General features: G+C 31.1%; 1 protein-coding gene across 5 annotated transcripts in view; it reads left to right on the top strand.

Moving 5' to 3' along the window:
* The window catches only part of LOC129941695 (serotriflin), a 33,109-nt gene extending 14,616 nt beyond the window's left edge, over positions 1–18,493 (top strand). For 4 of the 5 annotated variants that reach the window (XM_056050395.1, XM_056050392.1, XM_056050394.1 and 1 more), the window contains 4 exons: positions 6,711–6,911; positions 9,777–9,937; positions 17,494–17,591; positions 17,698–18,493. In XM_056050395.1, the coding sequence (XP_055906370.1) occupies positions 6,818–6,911; positions 9,777–9,937; positions 17,494–17,591; positions 17,698–18,166 (822 nt within the window). In that variant the 5' untranslated portion in view covers positions 6,711–6,817 and the 3' untranslated portion in view covers positions 18,167–18,493. Of the gene's footprint in view, positions 1–4,818; positions 4,903–6,710; positions 6,912–9,776; positions 9,938–17,493; positions 17,592–17,697 lie in introns of those variants that run through there. The other variant, XM_056050397.1, reaches the window with a different exon arrangement.
* Positions 18,494–21,737: the final 3,244 nt, after the last annotated feature.

Genomic DNA, 21,737 nt, shown 5'->3' with positions numbered 1-21,737 from the left:
TTATCACAGTTTTCTGCTTCCTTTTCAAGCTTTCTTGAATCTTCTTGTAATAATTTTGCCTTGAGCACTGAAAGCGATGGGATCTCATCTCTGCTTTCCATTGCAACAACAAAATTATCAAAACGGCCAGGCAAACTACAAAGCAATATGATTGCCAGAAGGCCCTCTGGAATATCGATTTGGATTTTCCTTATCCTTTCCAAAATTAAAAGTTTCTTGAAAAGGCTTATTTTGCTTGAAGGTCCTGAGGGTTGAAAAATTTCGCATAAACTAGTCCACGCCTGCTTTGAAGTCTTGCAATTTTTCACATGAATCAGTTCGGTCGATTTTATTCTCAGAAAAATAAAAAAAGAGCCTTTTCGTCCTGATTGATCCATTTTGCAGCTTCAACTTCTTCTTCCAAAAACATACGGCCATAATTCTTGAAAAATTGAAATGCTTCTCATTTGAATCTTCCAGCTGGCGTAATTGGTTGCATCCAGCTTTTCAAGCTTAAAATAGATCCAGCCATACTTAACGAAAATAAATATATTTATCAAATCAATTTTCTAGAATTTTCCAATTTAGAACGCCTGGGCGTTCTTTGTTTACTGAACAAAAGATTTTTATTGGCTGACAAAATATTATTATTTAAGTAAATAGCAACAATTAAAAGTAAATAAGCTTTGATTTGATTAAAACTAAAAAACAATATTTTAGGAGGAAAGAATTTAAGCAAAGTAGTTTTATATAATATTCTATAAATAATTTAATTTAACAGTAAGGTAATGGTGCGTGGTGTTATTCAGGGCATCTACTGGGAGCGTTTTATATACCGTGGCATTTTGCAAAATGTAATGCTGAAATACGATGAGGATCAGTTGCCTCTAAAGTTGATATTTCAGCAGGACAACGACCCAAAGCACACGTCCAATATGGTTAAGGCGTGGGTTGAAGATAGTTCCCAGATCTCAACCCCATACAAATCTATGGGAAATTGTAAATCGACGAATTGTAAGGATTAATTGCAAAAATGAAAAAAGGCCACGATGCCGACACTGATAACTTCCCATCCTCTCTGCCGGTTGCTTGCTTAAAAAGTTTGTAGGTTTTCGTGTTTTGTTAAAAATGTGGTCAGTTGCATCATAATAAGAAATTAAAAATTATGGACAATAATTTGCATATGAAAAAATAGTTTGGTTTCAAAATCATTTTTTGTTGACGATATTTTTAGTCGAAAACCAATTTTTACCAATTTTAGTAGCATTTGCGAACTAGTTTTTATAGATTTTAATTTTGTATGAAAAAACGGGTTGTTGGATTTTTATAATAAAATTACTGAATGTCGAAAGCAATGTTGTCTATGAGATAAAATCAATTTGAATCCAATAATTTAAATTTAAAAAAAAAAACCTTGTAGTCGAAAGTAAATTAAATTATTGCTTTTTTTAAGTTTTAATTTTTTGTAAAAAGAACTGTCAATTTAGTTTTGCTCACAATTTTAATTTTAACAAAGTTTTAGTAATGTTCTTAAAGGTTTAATTTTTTCATAAGACAAGAAAACTGTCAATTCGATTGTCTCAAAATTTTACCAGATGGCACAAACGTTATTTTTCGTGGCAAAAAGTATAAACTATAAAATTTATTCGAAGTCGCTCGCGTTATAGTTCGTGATATATTTTGGGTTTTGGTAAAAAAAAAAACAAATAACTCAATTTTTTGAGAGACTTTTCTGCACCTTTCTGCATTATTATCTGTATATCAAAATTTATTGGAAGTCGATATTTCTACTGTTTCTTGAGCTATAGACGTCGAAAAAAACTTACCTTGAAACGTCAAAATTTTCAATTCGGCAAATCGGACCGATTTCAATAGCTTCCTATGGGAAGCTTAAATTAAAATGGCTTGGGAAAGTGTCCCAAAGAGCATAATAACAATTTAATTGGCTCAATACTTTGAAGATGTGCTGAAGTGATTGAAATTAAAGGTTTTGGTAAAAAATATTGGTCTAAAAAAATAAATAATTTAAAAGTAATATTGAACGAATTGTAGATGCTAATTGTGCTATATTTAATGAACTATTACAAAAAAAATATTTGTGTTTTACTTTTAAGTAGAAACTATTTAAATTTCAATATTTTACCCCTCAATAGCTGGGAAGAGTCGAAAATGAGGGAAAATTCACAAAAAATTTAAGAATAGAAAATAGAGAAAAATATATGTAGTAGGAGACCGAGGAAGACAATAGCAACAACGTTTTGACATTAAATGTGTGTATGCATATAATACATGAAGAGCAGAGATGGCAGAAATGCGATTTTTCTTGATTTACTACATTTGTTACGTCTACTTCATAAATGAGGTAGTTAATGTAGTTAAATGTAGTTAAGGTAGTTAAATGTAGCAGACGTAGCGGTAGACGTCAAAACGTAGTTTGAAATGTCCATTCAACCACCAAATTGACAAATCGCATCGAAAATAGAACAGTGAAAGTGTGAAACACTAACTCTCGAAAATTCGGAACAGGCTTAACTAAGAACATTACAAAAAATTGATAGATATCATATACACTTTACTCTTAAAATGAACGACAAAAATAAAACTGATGATTATTAAATTTGCATTTTTCTTTTATAAAACTTCGAATTCCTTGATTTAGTTCATTTACGCAACACATTTGGTTCTTATGTATAGTTCAGTGTTTTTCACTCGTTAGTCGTACTTATTCACTTGTTTTTTTTAAATTCTTTTTGAAATTTAACGTTTTTTGTGAAGGTAGCACACGTAACAAATGTAGGGTAGTAAATGAAACAAATCAAACGTGTAGGTTATCCAATTAACTACACGTAGTTTACCGAGTAGATTACCTGACGTAATCTACTCTGCCATGCAGAGGAAAGTTTTTACGGTTATGCTTTGGCAAGAAATAGTAAAAGTATAAGAGAAACAATAACAACGCAAAAAAGTACTGCAAGAGTATTTTTTCCGGTAAGTAGTTAATATAATATATTTTGTAATATATTTGTTTTTCAATTCAATAGGATGTTCCTGATAAATATCTTTATTTTTGATATGACTCTTAAATAAAAAAAATTATATTTTATCTTTCTTATACAAAAAATGTATTTGTACATCTATATTTGTAAAGGGTGAATTTTTGATTCAGAAAAATGCATGAAATCTTTATTTGAATCGATAGTACGGTCCATATTGTTTAATTTTTGAAGATTATTTCATGCAGATGTTGAACTTGACCGCGCCAGAGAGAAAAAACTAATCATTTTAGTCAAAGAGAAAAACTAATCAAGAGAGCCAAATTTCCTCGTCTCCGTCCCTTTGAAACCTCTTACTCTCATTTTTATAGCGTGTTGAATTCGTATCGGTGTATATATGTTTTCACCTCGGAGAGTAGAGAGAATTGAGACATTTGATATTTCTTTCTCTCTCTGGTTTTCACAAATTAATATTAGCAAACAATTTTCGTTTGTCAATAAATTACGGTAAACGTTATAAGGGCAGATCGTGGTGAATTTGTTTTCCTTTCTCTTTCTTCGAGCTACAAATAGATGGCATTAACCACCAAAACCAGAAAAGATGTGTTCAGAAAGAGTGTAGCAAGGTTAAGGTTTCTTAGACTAAACTTTATTTTTTATGAACAAGTATATGTTTTTTATAAATGTATGTTATGTTTATTTCAATAGTGATATCTTAACTAATAATTTAACTGCTGCTTTATCTAAAATATACTGAATTGAATTATTTTACATCGAATTAATTATAATAGGCGGAAATAATAAACGTCTACAGTCTACCGGGAATATTTATATAAAATATCCATATCTTTTGCAATTGCGGTATCAATCGATATTTTCTGGAACTTGGTGTTAACGTAACATTTATTTGTCATTATTTAGTTTTTCAGGTTTTTATATACCAACAAAATTAATTATGAAATTTGGCTGCGATAATATTCACATATCACAACATATTCACAAATCTTATTCGATGAAAATTGGCAACAGGAGTAACAAGTTGACAGTCTTTTTATTTAATCTCTACTTAAATCACTTATTTTCAGCATTTTGGAAATGTCAGTAACGTAAAGAAAATAAACAACTAGTACACACAAATAAAATAGGAATGTAAAAAAGAGATGAGTTTATAAAAATGATTTCAATGTTCCTGCGTTGTTTTATTTTAATGATCCATGTTTACATTCCTTAACTCTCGTTTTCAATGTTCCTGCAACTCTCGAATCGACAAAATTAAGACGATGAACTCTGGAAATTGAACTAATCTGAATTTTGTTTGCATTTTTCAATGGTCTGAGTGAAAATCAAACGCATAAACGCAGCTAATAATAAAAAAATAATAGTTTTAGTGCTTTCAGAGTTTTATTTAATTTAATTTATTTTACTTACTTAATGAATAAAACTATCGTCAAATAATAAACTTATCTTTGTCTAAATGCGTAATTTAGAATTGTTTCTAAATCTTCATTGTTCTGGCACCTAATAAGAGTAATTAATTTCACTTCATATTCGAATGCTATTACTCCCAAACGAACAGAATGAGAGTACCAAAAAATTGTTTATCCACAATTTTGAATTTTCTTTGAACACCTCTGAACAGCTGACTACATCCGCCATTTTTCAAAGGTGGACGCCATTTTTTTTAATGTGGGGAGTATGCACATCTTCTTGCATAAGTACTCGTTTCCCACATTTTTTTTATATGGAGTTAATACATATGCAAGTTTATCTGCGAATCGCAGCTTGTAGGCAAAAAGAAAGCAAACATCGAAGTTGGTTCTCTCGTTTAGTTTTTTTCTCTCTGACCGCGCCTCAAGTGGTCCATCCACTTAGTCCAATTTTCAATATTTTAATTCAGCTGTTTTAACCAGAGTTGCCAAAAAGATAACAGGTACGAAATCTCCCATCACTTTAAAAGGGACTCTTTTGTTTTCAAAAGGATTTTTTTCTTGATAACCTATTCGTTAATAATTTTGATTGCGTCAATACTTGCAACTATATGTACCAATTCCTTGATATGTTCTCATGTACTAGAGTCAAATGGGCTATATGTTCTAAAAAGATATCCATTTTTGAGACTTTTTTGTTGCTAAATTTCGAGACATGATAATTAAAATTTCCGCCGATATGAAACTAATGTGGAAGCATGGTCATGTTAATGTTGTAAGTAAGAAACTCTTGAAACAAGGTGCAAACTCGGCATACAATTCACTAACAAGTGTGTTTTATAAGAAAAGACCTTAAAAGATTAAAACCGAAAAAAGTAAAATGTTCTGAACTATATGAATCGAAGAGTTCCATAGAAGCAATTAATGTTATCATGATGATATATCCACACAAAAAACACTTCGATTCTGTCCAAATTACTACCATTTCATCATAATACCTCATATATAAGGCTTATACCTTTCCAATTAAGGCATTAACAATTGTAAGGTTAATTTTTCAACCTAGTTTTATATTATATTGTATTTATTTATATGTTTTATATGAACATTTAAAATTAAATGCAGTATACCCTATTTAGCCGTTAAAAAAAAAAACAAAAATCGACCTAGTTTTGAATACCTACCTTTTAATTTTTGATTGTGTTTGTACTTGATGCATACAAATAACAAATAATACAAAAGAATAACAACAACAAAATAATTGAATATATTTAAAATCTTCAATGCATCATATGCCAAATATGGCAACATTTCATTTTTCCAAAAAATTTAAAATGAAATGAGAATTATTAAATTCAAAATACCTACAACGTTAAAGTATACATAGCTACAAGCACATGAATGCATACGCACATATCTCTTTTACATTCACACATGAAAGCAAAAAAAAAATTAATTTTAGGATCTTTCAGTCTTTCCAATTTAACTCATTGTGAAAATACCAATAATTTTGCGCACATTTAAAAAGAAAGTGTATTTATGGAGCAAATTATTTTTATTATTCTTTGTAAAAGCTGTAAAATTTAGGCACGTAAATTAGCTGTACACATTGAAAACTTACAAAAAACTAAATAGTGCTTAAATTGTTCTCGCTTAGCATTTGAGAGTTTTATATATCCTTAAGGTTAAGATTATTTAATTCGAATATTTGTCTACATCTTTCGCAAAGTATAACATAAAGCTTTATGTCCAAAAAGACGATTTTATGGTAACCACACCTCCCCCTTTTCCTTATTCTTCTCTAGGCCCTAGTAATACAGGGTATCCCATAAGGTATTGTTTCAAACTGTATATTGTACTGTATATAACTTGATTACGTATTTAAATTTTTTTTCAAGTAACGGTTGCTTAAATGAAATTTTCAAAAACACTCACTTTTATTCGATTTTTTACTCATCCTGTCGAGAAAGGATTTTTTTGGTATGATATGTTAATATGTTCCAAATCTTGAATAAAAATGCAACATTTTTACATTAATTTTTTTTATTTTCGGCACTATTAAAAAAATAGTTTTAATATTTGGTTACATACATTTGCCAGATTCTACATAATTGGTTCACCTGTGTTATCCCTTTAAGATTCTGCTGGTATTCTATCCGCATACATATGCAGCTTTCCCATCAGAGGGGAAATTTATTGCTACGCGAACTTTCTCTTTTAATATAAGAGATCTTAGTATAAAAAAGGATTCGACAAATATCACTGGAAAATGTGTAACTTTTGTAAACATAGTTTTATTTATAATCCACAGCTTCAGGAATTACAGCAGATGAAAAAAAAATTATCCTTCAGGAACACAATAGGTTGAGGCAACTAGTTGCAACAGGCGGTTATCCCGGTCAACCAGCCGCAGAAAATATGCAAGAGATTGTCTGGGACGAGGAGTTAGCAGCTCGAGCTCAGGAATGGGCTAACAATTGTGAATTTAGACATGATCCAAATAGGAATATAAGTAAGTAAACAATCAAACACACTTTTTTTTCTTAAAAAAAATGCAATGAGTGATATGAGTTCCAGTGAAGTATGAATGTTTTTCTGGTGTCAATTTCTCCACTTGAAAAAATGGTGGCTAGGGCATGTTATTTATTTGAAGATCATTTTTGTAGGCAAAAACTTTGTATATTGAAACCATGGAACTATTTATCAAGGAAAACATTTAAAACGAAACAATATGCCGTACTGTCGCTTATTTTGCACAACGATGTTATTTTCTGTATTCTTCTAAGTACCTAGCGGTGCAGGTGATATAATAGTTTAGGAGATAAAATGAAAAAAAACTGGCCACAACAGAACATTTTTAATTTTGAAACAAAATATTATTCCTTAGAATAAGTGTAACTCATGAATAAAAATGTACTGTCGATTTTTGAAAGATACATATTTTGAGCAGCACCATTGAAAATCCGTCAATTCATGAGAAAATATTTTTTTATCTAATTTTGAAGGATGATCATACTGAAAAACACCCTTACCATAAATAATCATCCCTTGAAATCTCTCATGAACCTGAAACATTTAGTCAAATATAAATATAAGTTAACTTTTCATGGAAGACGTAGCCGCGGCATGACGGTTCAGTCGTTTCTTGACTTTCGTAGAGAGAAGAAGTGGTTAATAGTTATTTTTAAATTTTAAAAAAAGCATTTGTAGTATTCGCCAGTTAAAAATGCAGTGTGCCACAGTTTTGAATAACGAAAAGAGAAAGGACAACTCCAACCCATCAAATCTTTGGTCGATAAGTCTTCTTCCGAGCATCAGCAAGGTTTTCGAAAAGATCATCAATAGGGCTATGACCAAGTGGGCTGCGGAAAACAAAATAATTTCGGATAAGCAGTTCGGGTTCAAGGCGGGTCATGACACAATTCATGCTGGGTCTAGCTCGTTTCTGATAACTAATGGAATAAATCAAAACAACAATGCACAGGTGCTGTTCTGTTTGATTTGGATATGTTCTTTGATTCCGATTCACGGGCAGCGATTAACGAGCAAAAGTGTAGTGAAGTACCTCTGTATCTGGTTAGATCAACATTTATATTTCGACAGACATACAAATGCTGCTCTGACCAGAGCCAGAGGAGCCTTCGCTCTGACAAAACGGCTGTCTTACAGAATTCGGCTTGACCCCAGAGTGAAGGTACTTTGCTACACGGCTACATAACGCAGATGATCCTTTATGATGGTACGGTGTGGTTCAATGTTGCCCCTTCCCAATTGGAGAAGTTTCAGGTGTTGGAGCGGCAGTGTTTACGACTCTGTACCGTCCATAACTATTCCAACGGGGTCCTATACAACGGGGCTCGAATCAACAGAATTGACAATTAAGTTTTAAAACTCGTTCGAAGTCATATTGCAAGAGCTATGTCTTCGACTAACAATTTAATTTTCGGGGCGTTCTATCTGAACGATGAGTATTTTGAAAGTGCACGCTTGAGCGGCTTCATTCCACCAGAGGCATTCCTCTTTCTAGACAGAAAGAGCGGTCTGATACAGGCTAGATTGGCAGTTCCATTAATCTACCACGTCAGACGAAAAAACGTGGATAGGCGACTTCCATACAATCGGGACGTCATGGCACAAGGCGGAGCAGAGCTCCTTCGTTCAGTAGGTTTTGGTGGCTTCAATGGGCACTTGATATTGGGTAGTCGTGGCCGGTTTACATACTTGTTTTATAGTATTAGGGTTTAGTTTTAAGTAGAATAGGCATGGTGGCACAAAAAAAATACAAAAAAAATTAAAAAAAAGAAAAAAAACATAAAAAAAGTTAGTTGTAAGTTATGGATAATTAGGCTAGTTTTATGAATTTTTGTCTAGCTTTAAGATAGGTTTAAGAATGAATTAATAAAAATGAAAAAAAAGTACGTTGGACTGTCATGCAAGGGGTCTTCTGTTCAATCCCTGCCTGTGCCACCTTTAATTTAAAAAAAAAAAATAATTTTCGCAGATACTGCCTCTTGCCAGGAATTGACAAATCCTTCAAGATTAATTCTTGTCATGAAAAAGTGCTTTCTCAAACTAGCCGTTCGGATTCGGCCTAAAATTATAGGTCCCTTCCATTCCTGACATAAGTACTCGCACGCAGAAATGGTTGAGAGTTGTAAGTCACTAGGCCCTGGTTCACAACGGACTGTTGCGCCACCCCATTTAATTTTTTTTTTGAGTTGAACAATCGTTTAGCTATTTTTTCAAAAAGACTGCACAACATGTCACACAGCTTGGGCTACAATTGAATTACTAAAGGTAACGTTTGCTAAGCACATAGTTGAATGTTACTAACCGCTGAGTTAGATACAAGATCGTGATATTTTGATATTATTAATGGTAGCAGTTACGGCCATATATCATAACAAAAATTGAGATTGTAAAATTTGAAGATTATCTTTAAACTCGTATTTGCTTTATTCCATTTCAGAGTTAAACACCTCTATTAAATCATCCTTCACTTTCAATTAATTCAAGTTTATTGTGCTCATTTAAAAAAATAGTAATCCACAATTACATTTTGTTTAGTATACGAACTCGTTAAAATACTTTTGCCTGTTGCCGCCAAAAAATATATCTGATCATAAATGCTTCACAGTTACTTTAAGTTAAAGTAAAGACGTATTACTGATGAGGATTTTAAAAATAAAATAAAATTCTGAAAACATTAAGTCGTAATATAAAAGAAAAAGGGATCATAGATACAAAAAATCATAAAAAACCATATGGCATACGAATTCGAATGAATGAACTTTTCAATTTTTTAAACTTATTACAGTTACTTTTGTGATTTTCCTTGCAATGTACATTCAAAAACTAAGCATTTTTAATTTAATAGAACGTTTTACTATGGGGCAAAATCTAGCAGTTATATGGAGTACGGCACCATTGGAACCTGACGATGGTGACTTTGTTTCGCGCATTAATAATTGGTTCAATGAAGTTCAAAAGTATTCGTTTGGTGCTTCTTGGTCACCAAAAACTGGGCATTACTCACAGGTAAATTAATTAATTTTCATTTTATTTATTTATCATAGTCAATCATAGTCGCACTAGTGCGCATGTTTAGTCGAAAGATACAAAAATTTGATAGGTTAATAGCAATGTACACTTTTAAGACAAGTACAGTATTCCAAGTTGTATTTTGTAAAATATCAGCATCATTTTTACAAAACTTCCCACTTTTTGAAGATCAATTATCAGAAATTGTTGTTTTAAATATAAAATATTATGGACATTATTTAAAAAAAATCCATTCCCTCTTCTTTAGCAATTCTAAAATTAAATTCTTGTCCATTCTAAAAACTTCAATTATTTCAAAAATGAAAAAACGGCTTAAAATTAGCAAATGTGCAGACAAGTATTAATTAAGATTTATTTAAAATTGTTTTAATCTTTTTTGTTTATTTTCACAATACAAAAATGGAGTTAACTAATAGTATTCATAAAACTGTTCAATCATTAATTCTTATTATGCATCAACTAATCTTTTAAATATGGTCCGATGAAAACATGTCCAATGAATATAACCTCAGTATTGGTCACCCGATTCTAAAAAAGGAGACAGTTTAAACTGATTTAGTCTCCTCAACATCGCATACAAAATCTTTTCTGCCGTAACATGTGAACGCCTTAAGCACACCATAAAGAACCAGTAAGATCCTTATTAGTTTGGTTTAAAAAACAGAAAATTCATAGCCGGTAAAATATTCACGTTATGACAGAAATAGGAAAAAGTGCAAGGAACATCAAATCAAGTCCCACGTCGTTTCATCGATTTCAAGACCACATATGACATTATCTACAGGGACAAACTGGAATCCCAGTCAAAGTCGTCCATTTGTGCAGGATGACCATGGAGAATTCACACTGCTCAATAAAGGTTAAAAAAAACTTAACCGAACCTTTTGATGTCAAAAAAAGCTTTACACAAGTTAGTACATCTCACTAAGGAGCAAGCAAATTGTCACTATATAAGACCCTCATCAACTCAATCCTTCTATAAAGTGTAGGAGAATAGACTATGACAAAAGCAAATGAAAGCACATTGGGTCGTTTCAAAAAAAAGTTATTCGCATGATCTACCGTTCCGCATGCATAGAAGGTGAATGAAGGAGAAGTTTGAACGACGAGCTGTACATGCTGAACAGCAACGTAGGGTTAAATCAAAAGGACAAAAGTCCATAGCCTGAAATAGCTGGGCCACGTAGAGAGTGCGCAACTGGAAATACCTAGCTAGGGACTGAGCTAGAAATGTGTAAGTTAAAGTCCTAGGTCACACACGATCATCCTAAGCAATTCTCAAAAGTCCCACAAAATTCCCTTGGTCTTTATAAAATTGCTGTGTAAAATTGTCACAAAATTCCCTTGGTCTTTATAAAATTGCTGTGTAAAATTGTACCGCCTAATCTCTATCCTCGTTAAACCTTCAAATTTCAATAAAGCTTCAAAATGTTAATTAAAGTAAGTTTAATCTTAAATCCACCAACATGAGATGAGCTCTAAAGCCCATAGAAAATAAGAAATTAAAGAACGTAAAAATTATTTAAAAACTGGTGATTTTATAAGAAACGAAAAAAGTTAAAATGTTGACGAAGGAGATAAAGGTGTCGAAACAAGGGAATAAATGCAGTTATGCAATTATGGTATCCAAACCCACTTTTTGCTTTTGTGGTTTCTAAGTTGGTTGCTATCCCTGATTTGAAATGGAGTTAATTGTTTACATTTTTTTTTCTTTTTCGGTAAAGTTTCAGAATAAGAAGATAGCAGAACCGGTTAATACTGTCCTTGTTCTTTGAAAAAAGCGTTAACGGGCGATGTTTTCTATGCTAAAAACCAGAAGCTCTTTTTTCCAATAATTTTACGTTTTCCCATAATTACTTATTAATTAAAAAACCTTCAAGAAGTTCCAGTTCCTTTGCTTATTTGTTCAAAAAATGTTCATCGTCGGCTCCGATTTAAACAAAAAATTACTGGCTGAATGTTTGTATCATCATTATTTCAGGAAAACAATTTTTGTATACTCTTAATTATATCAAAAGCTCAAAAACACCGGAATATTTGTTCATCGTGAGCAATCGATAATCTACTAGTCGAAGAGAAGACAACTATTTAAAATAAAGCATAAATTAATAAATATAAGAATTCCTATATAAATAATTTTAAATGTAATACTTTTTGTTACAATATTAAACATTTTAAGAAGAAATTAATTATACACGAATTTTGTCATCCTTTTTTTTTCATTTTTATTCATTTAGAAACTTTCTTAGAAAACGAAATTTTGAGTAATCTGCATTACTCAAAATTTTCAAAGATTTTAATATCAAATGTATTACAGCAGTCAGAAATAACAAAAGTTAGAATAGCAAGTGGTGATTTAATGCTTGATGTTAAGAATAATTAAAAAAAGAAAAAGTAAAAACTTTAAAAATCAAATTACTCTTAAAGTGATTGTTTATCAAAAAAATATTTTCAAATAATTCCGGTGTACTTGATAGTAATAATCATGAACATTTGATGATTATTGAGGACTTAAATGGTCGTATTAGTGAATACTAGAACTAAATTTATTTAAATAACTGTAGATTTCCTTCCAAAAGAAAATCCTTAGATACTTCTGAAAATCAAAACGTGCTTTTGATAGTAACAGCTTAAAAACAGCTATTGCTGTTTTAACTATTGATCAAATCTCTGTGTTAAGTACTGCAGTCAAGCGATTTATTAATACAAAGGAATGCCTGTATATATTTTTGTTGGCCTGAAAGCTGCATTCCACACAGTCAATAGGCAGTAATCTGCAATCTTTCAATAACAGGTTTATCAACTAAATTCCTAAAAAGATCAATGGTGGCTCCCGCCGCCAAAATCAAAAATATGTATGGCAAAAAATTCCCACAGTATAACGCAAAATACAATTTTCATTCATTCCTTTAAAATGTTTAGTTACCAAAGTTCAAGTTTACTTATTATTGTTTGAAGGGTATGTTCAATAAAAATGTTGCTAATAATGAAAACAAATTAATGAGTTTTATGTTTTTGCCTTTCTTAGATAACATTTTATAAATGCAGAACATAGAAAAAGATATACCAAAACAATAGCTTTCAGATATAAAGCAGAGGTTAGTGTAGAAAAATATAATTGTAAGTATGTTCATTAAAGAAATTTTTGCTTCAGCTAACCTTCATCAAATTAGCATTAATAGCAGCCAATTATTTCGATAGCATATTTAATTTTTCACATTGTAAAATGTCTAGAAATGTTCATATGCTACAAAATTTGTAATTTTATCCGTAAGCATAAAAGATAATAATATTTAGTCAAGAAGTATGGATTTTGGAGCGTTCACTGATTTTTTTTCTATCAGGTGTTCGGTTTCCTCATACTCGAATAAAAAAGTTACTTAAATCTATTTATTGCACTCATTTAGTTGGTATTGTGTGTAACCTATTACCTATTTCTATTTCAAAGCAACTTATTTTTAAAACATGGTTCCCTCAAATTTTGATTCCAAAATCTAACTTCAAACTAAATTCTAACTCTAACTCTAACATAGTCGCTCAAAAAGAAATTTTCAGGAATATTTCTGCAACAAACAAAATTAAATTTGGTCTTGCAATTATCGAACTGGTTAAATGAAGAAAATACTAATCTATTCGAGGAATCTGAACTAGCTAAAGTTGGCAATGGAACTTCACAAGTATGTTTCTCGTAGCATTGTCTGTACAAAAAAATACGGAGACACCCGCCTATTGTTTCCACCTGAACTTTTAACAACCTACAGCTGAAAAAATTGTCTGTTTTGTTGTTTTACAAAGTATTGAGTTACACTTTTGTCCATTTCCAATTAAACTTAACCAGTAGTTTTGCTGAGCTTCAAGGAAAGGACACAGACTTCTTATGCATCTTAAAAGTGCAGTGTGGTTTGGAAAAATCAATGTTTGGCAGCGCTAAAGATGGTTTAGATGTCTTAAAAGACTTAGACGATTTCCCACCATTTTAAGAATTAAAATTAGTTTGAAATGAAGTTGTATTACTAAAGTAAAAGTTTACTTAGTGTAAGTCCAAAATAAAAGTTTTATTTACTGTTTTATTATTTTATTTCTTAACTACTCTTTTTGGCACTTAGTGATTTTTTTGATATTCCAATTCGTCATAGAAAGTAATTTTTTAAATATAAAACAAATGTTAGACTAACTGCTTCATTGGCTATAGTCGATTATTGTATTTCATTATTGAGCTATGGAAATTTAATTTTAATATTGATTCTCAACTTTTTTTTTATACTTATTTCAATAAGGTTCCTATGTGTCGCAAAAGTAATATTTGTACATCTGCCTTTATTAAATTGAACTAATATATAACTTTTTTTTAAATAATTTGTTAGTCTTATAAATTTTCAATCAAAAACTGAAAACTAGATGATTTTAAGTCTTTTAGTTTTTGAGAAAATTGAAAATAACCACAACTGATATTTTAATTTAAATGTTTTTTTTTTTGCTTGAGTGGTCATAATTAAAACGTATTAGGAGGCATGCTGCCCCCTGCGACCCCCCTGTTTATGCGCACTGTAGAATTTGGAGTGAGTGCATTTAAATAAGCTGGATTTAAGAAAATTAATTTATGATAGATATATCTTAATCCATTTAGTCCAGGAGGCGACCATAGGGTACCCTACCTCATAAGCCGACTAGAATTGAGTGCAAGAAATGCATAGAGCATGACGTGGCATATACAAAACTGCAGGGCGGGTTAACTTTCGATTGTCCTTGTGGTGGCAAAAGGGCTGCTTTTGGTACATACCTACCTCATCAGCCGACTGCAAATATGAACAACGGGTCTATTGGGATGTAGATACAGATTTCAGAACAGAAGGGTGGGCACAAAAACTCAAGCCAAACTGCTTGTGCACTCATCTCGAAAAACGGTATTTTTGGTACAAACCAACCCCATCCGCCAACTAGACAAATGAGGTATCAAATGAAAGCGTAGACTCTCTAAAAACCCTTTGGGCGCGCTAACTTTGTATGGGCCAAACATGCGCACGCACAGCTGTTTTGACAAAAAAGTCAAAATTCTTTAACAAAGGTACCAAAATTTAAAATTTTTCTATTCAAATTCGCCTTGAAACCAAAGTTTAAATAACTCCCATTCAAAAAGTTCTGGATTGAGCCTTACACAATATGTCTCTGTTACATTTTTCCACATACAAGTTATAAAACTTATCCTATTTTTAAGAGTCAACATTTTTTGTGTTCTTAAAAAAAAAAATAGAGCCATGTAGGTTTTGAATTATTTGAACTCTTGCTAAATAAACGCTTTTGCAATTATTTAAATTTTCAATTATTTTAGTGCTTTTTTCGTCGGTTGAGCTTCGTACTTAGTTTTTTAAAAGAGGTCTGATAATGAAAATTTTTTTTTATAGTATTTCGAGAGGTTTAGCTTTTCCTTTTCGAAAAAAAAATGAACGTATAGTCTTAACCTGTAAATGCATAAAATGCAGATAATGGAACACACAAACTCATCCTTCGTTTTGCGGCAAGTTTTGTACAATTTACGCAACTAATCGTAACATTTGAATTTGAAAATACAAAATGTACATACATTTAATGTTTTGGTTCTTTTAGTTGATGTTTGAAGGGTTTCTAATAAAAATTCCCTTTTTATTTTTTTGTAACATTTGGCATGGTATCCAAATAAATTCGTATAGTCTGGTAGTATTGTTATGTCACCGTACTTAAAACCTTTGTTTTGTCTTATCAATATTTTGTTAACACATTGTTTAAAAAGACACAATTTTTGACTTCCGAACTCATTATTTTAGTACAAACAGAAATATTTTATTACAACTTTAAATATAAATTAAAATTAAGTTGAACACAAAAAAATATTATATAGTTTTTATGTTTTTTTTTGCACTTTAAATAGTAGGTATAGTCGCTCACACTTCTTGACAAATGATGAGAAATATGATTTACATATATCCAATATTAAAAAAATTATAAGAGCGCATAGTATATATTAAGTAAAAACAAAATAATTGTTTTGTATATTCATATACTATTTATTATTTATAATGTATTGTTATTTATAACACATTATGTATATGTTATCATTTAGTTTTAAAACGTAATTTACGAATCTTCTTGCGAAATTTTTTTTAATTATGTCAAAATGTATTATATTACATTTGTTTTTTGAAAAAAATGAAGATAAATACTTTTATATTTCATATGTGTTTTGTTTTTTTAATACTGAAGATCGACAAATTTATTGCAACAGATAATTTCATGTTTTTTATGTATATTTTTAACATATATTTAGACAAATAATACAGTTAAAAACTGTGGTAAAATACTTATTTTTAGTAATTTAAATTTTTAAAACTTCAGTTAAATGTTTTATTGAGTTGACAGTGAAACTAATCAACTCACCCTTTTTTTTTCTTTAATTTGAGATAAAAAAACTGAAATTTCAGTAAGTAAAAAGTTTAATGAATTTAGACTTTTTTTCCAAAAACAGCTGGGTGGGCATGTTTGGGCCATAAAATGTTAGCCCACTCAATGGATTCTTAATCTTAAAAGTCTAAGCATTCATTTAATACCTCATTTGTCTAGTCCGCGGGTGAGGTAAGTTTGTACCAATAATACCGTTTTTCGAGATGGGCGGACAAGCGTGTTATTTTTGCCCGCCCTTCTGGTTTGAAACCTGCTGGTAAATAACAATAGACCCTTTGAACATTTTTGCAGTCGGCTGATGAGGTAGGTATGTACCAAAAAACTGTACCGGAAGTAGCCATTCTGCCACCACTAGGCCCATCGAAAGTTAACCCGCCCTGCACTGAATTCCAGTCGGCTTATGAGGTAGGGTACCCTACGGTTACCTCCCAGAATAATATTCTATTATTACTATCAAGCAAGAAAAAAATTATTTAATTAACATATTTTTTTGAGTAATTTTTAATTTTCCCAAGAACAAGAAGACATAAAATGATAAAGTTTTCGATTTCGGGTTACAAACAAATAAATGCAATGAATTCTTAAAAAAATAGTAGAGTAAAGTTTAAAAAAATTACACTTTAAACCTTTTTTTTGGTGAATTAAGAACAAAGCTGATAGACAAAAATGTTGGCTTTAAAAAAATGTATAAAACTTAGTTGCAGGTATTACCAATATATTTTGATTATTTTTTCCCATTTAACGTACATATTTTTTGAAATTGCCCCTAACACCTAAACGGGGGGAGATAGACCCCCACCTTCCAAAAGGATATCATTTATGTTACTTAAAATCATTTCAATTTGTTTGTTTGTTGCAGTTCTCAACAAAAACATTTTTTTTTATAAAAAAGTAAATTTGTCGGAAGTTTTTAATGTACTTGAATATTTTTATTGATCACTTCACGCAGAAAACCACTTTAGCCTATAAAATAGTCAACTACTCATAACCTTATCCGATTACAACACATGACAATTTATTAGAAAATTCCTTTCACTAACATAATTTATTTTTTATTTACTTTTTAAGTTTTTTTATAATTTCTTTATAACTTTTAGTTGATCTGGGGAGAAACAAATTTAATTGGCTGTGGATTTTCAGAATATAAGGACACAGCCAAATACAACAAGTTATACGTGTGCAATTATGGTCCTGGGTATGTTTTGTTTTTATTAATTTAAAAAGATGAAATTTCATCTGATAAAAAGAATACTTGAATATTAAAATTTGTTTTTCATTAAAAACTCGTTAACATATTACAGGGGGAATGTTGTTGGATCTAGCCCATATGAAATCGGAAAACCATCTTGTAAGAGTTACGGTATGGTTCCATCACAACGGTACAGAGGTCTATGCATTCACCCACCAGACAGTGCTTTTCCAACCGAAATTGAGGCGTATGAATACAAACAAAATATAATTACAACAAAAACATCTTGCACAAGCTTAAGATTAAATAGCCAACAATCCCAGCAGGAGACAATTCAACAGCAGCTTTCCATTATTTCAAAAAACCCGACTGGCACCCCTTTACTCTTATCGTCCTTCCCCCGGAGAGAACCAATTAAGTCGAAAAATGTATCTTCAAATTCTCGATTGCAGGTGCAGCTAAAAACTCAAAACCAAGCATCCTTCATCAGGAGACCCAATAGCGAACAGCCTAATTTGAAAGATCTTATTGACCTTAAATTTAAATCTGCCGAAGATAAGTCATTTATATTTCTGTTTTAAAAAAGAGCAGCAGCAGCGGCAGCAGAAACATCAGCTACAACAAAAGCAAAAAACATTAAAATTGAAATCATAAACACAAATACACTCGAAATTATGTCAAAGCCCCAAAGGGCAGACTTAAGTGTGCTTACATGGAGCGGTTGAATTTATTTGTACATCTAAATCATTAGAAAGAGTATTATTAGAGTCATTGAATCTTAGAGCAACGAATCATTCATAAGCTCATAACAACTAAAATGAGTGCAACTGCCACACTACTTATAAATACAAATGTTAAGCAATATGTTTATTTGCAAAAAATAAAAAAATTACTTAATCTTACAGAAATGTTCACAATGATTGTATTAATACTTAAACGTTTTAAAGAGGCATGAGAGGTGGCCGTCAAGTAAATTTCATACCTCCTACCAGAATGTCCATACATATTCAATTTGTTGGTATTTTTTCCTTGGCAAACAAATTACTCCTAACTTTGCCATTTTATTTTAGTCCGGTATTACACAGTGCATGCAATTTCGGCTATTTTGTTTTGAAGAGTCATTCGGTGATGCGCGAGTTATGATTAAAACAAACACTCTTCGTTCATGTCAAAACAATGACTGAATCTTTATTCTCTATTCTTATGTTTCTAACTTAATAATAACTTATACATATAAAAATACTTAAAATCTAGATGACGGCATGGAGAATCTGATGCCGTCGTTATTATGTACATCGGTGTTGTTTATATTCATAACACCTTCACCGCCAGATTTTGAATTCTCCTGAATTCTATCATTTACAATTTTTACATTCACTTTATTTCTTCTGAAGTATATAACTATTATTATTACAAATATGACAACTATGATTAATATTGTCGAATTAAAAGCATAGGAAATATTTCTGTGGAGTTTTAACTCTTTGATTTCATTTATGTTTTCAAAATGCTCTATCATTATATTATCGAAATTTACAAGTTTTGGAATGGTGCTATTTACATCATTGCTAGGGTAAAAATATTTAGCTTCTATTTTAGTAATTTTATTGTAAAATTTTTCTTTTGCAATTTCTATACTACAGTTATAAAAACTTATCATATTATTCCTATTCAGTTTTATTACTCTGTCATCGCAATTTTGAATAAGATTTTCTTGTACAGCATTTTTGACTATAATTGTTTCTTCGTCAATTGATTTTATCATTGTTCTATTATTAAATCTTAGTTTACAATCATTTGTAAATATACAATGGGTACTTGTTTTTAAATCTTTATACATTTTATTTTCTTCATATGCTAGATTTTTTTTTTCAATTGTAACAAAATATGCATCTGACTCATCAATTTCATAGTTTTGTGAATTAGCTATGGGAAATATAAGCTTAAGATCTACTTTTACATAATTTCTTGGAATCTTAATTGCAATTATTAATGTTTGATTTGAATACTTAAGTATACCAACTTTTACTAATTTTAGCTTGTAGAAATCAATATCATACAACTTTATTTCCTCTGCCGTCAGAATGCTAGGATGGAAGACATTGTTCTTAGCGGCTGCAATACTATCTTGTATCTGATCAACTTTGTTTTCTAAATACCTTAGTTTGAGCATCTGATCTAAATACAAGGACTGCTCCCTTATTTCTCTATTTTCAACTGAAATCGAGGTGAGATATCCTAATGTTTTGTTCCTATCCTGCTCTATTGCTGTTTTGAGTATATTGAAACTTTCATCAAAGTGTCTGTTTATAGAAATCTGTTTATTAGAATTAAAAATAGCATTATGATTGTTTTCTTCATTGATCTTTAAATGTTCCAAAATTTCTTGCCTATCACTATCGTCCATAGTTCCGAATAGCCACTTTTGTACACTACCTACAAGGTTGATTAAACCTCTTCTCTGTCTGGTTTGTTTTGGAATAATTGAATTGATCTTTGTTCTGATATCATACACAACTGACTTTAATAATTCTTTGTTACTCATACTTATCTTTTTAATGTTCAACTCAAATCTTGATAGAATGCTACTTATGTCTTCTAGGTCTATAATGTGAAGAACGGTATTCGTTTGGTTTGTAACTTCGACTTCTTTTACTTTAATCGTTGTGTATCCCATTTCTTCATGTATGGGACTCACCTGCAGTAGCCCCTGTGCTACTGGGATTAGCAATAGAATCACTATTACGGTGGATATTACCTGTAAGTTTAAAAGGTCTTTTAATATTGGAGCTATGAACATTTTCCAAAGAATTTAATCTATAATACGGTTCATCTTTATGCCTTAACCTCTTGTAGTTTCTTATATGTCCCTCCTTTCTACCTTCTACGTAATCTTCCCTATTAAAATTTCTTCGATCAATAATATGCCTCTTCACTGCTTCTACTCTCGTAACTAAATCTTGACAGTTTTCTTTATCCTTCGCTTGCCTGGGAGAACATTTGATTGTAGAGTGATATCGATCGTTATAGTGCCCTATAGCCATCTGTATCTTCATTTCAATTGAGAGCTCACTTCCCTCTATTCCAGTTATTATCTCTAATAAGGTTGAGTGAAGCCGCTCTATGTCTGCATTCCCTGTATGATTATTTGGTTTTGTTAAATGGACCTCAACACCTTCGGCATTTAGAAAATCAATTAGTTGTTCAGCTCGAAATTCATTGTCCATTATAATCTTTTTCGGCCTACCAAATTTGGCAAACTGCTCAATAATCAAAGTTTTCTTGGCTCTCCAGTTACGATCAGTTATTTGATATGCTGCAGCAAATTTAGTGAGTTTATCTATCGTAGTAACAAAAGCATGTTTTTTAAAGTGAAATATGTCAAGGTGTATAATTTCATTTTTCTCTGATGGAGTCTCGGTAAATTCAAATTTAGCTTTTATAGGTTTCCTATCGTACTTTATTCCTCTACATTTGTTACAATTCCCTATAATAAGTCTTATTTGATCTCTAAGCTTGGGGTAATAAATTTTATCCTTAAGACTATGATAACATTCATTTATTCCGCTATGCATTGATTCTTTGATGTGATACAATGACAACTGCTTGTGTAGTTCTTCTTCTGTCTTAATGTCCCGAGCTCTTTTTGAACATCGTACAAATTTAATGTTGCTGTGAGATGAAAACATTGATATTAAAATCTTTTGAACCTTATTGTAGTCTGAATCATTGACTTCGGAGAAAATTCCAGCTAGACCCTTTTTAACATACTTCTTAAGAAAATCTCTAATTTTACCTTGATCTTCTAAAGGATTCAATTCCAAAATTGTTCTTTTATGCAATGTCTGTATTTCATGCTCTGGACTGTATGTTAGCCAAAGTTGCAATTTATACTTATTGACAATTTCATCTTTAATACCTATGTGATCCAATCTTTGCTCATCCACAGAGTGTTGAGTTTGGTCATCATTATCAGACATTTCCAAATTAGATTCTTCGTCATTATTTTTATTAATCTTTTCTGAATTTTCGAGTCGACTTAGATAGTCCGCTACCTTGTTTTCCTTACCCTGCAGATACTCAATCTCGTAATTAAACTCCTGAAGCTTTAGCAACCACCTTTGATTTCGTTGGGAGAATTCTTTCCCTTTG

Source organism: Eupeodes corollae, chromosome 1, assembly GCF_945859685.1.
Source record: "Eupeodes corollae chromosome 1, idEupCoro1.1, whole genome shotgun sequence".
In the NCBI taxonomy this organism is placed as follows: domain Eukaryota; kingdom Metazoa; phylum Arthropoda; class Insecta; order Diptera; family Syrphidae; genus Eupeodes; species Eupeodes corollae.
Note: the sequence above shows the minus strand (reverse complement) of the source record. Positions and strands in the feature narration are given on the sequence as shown.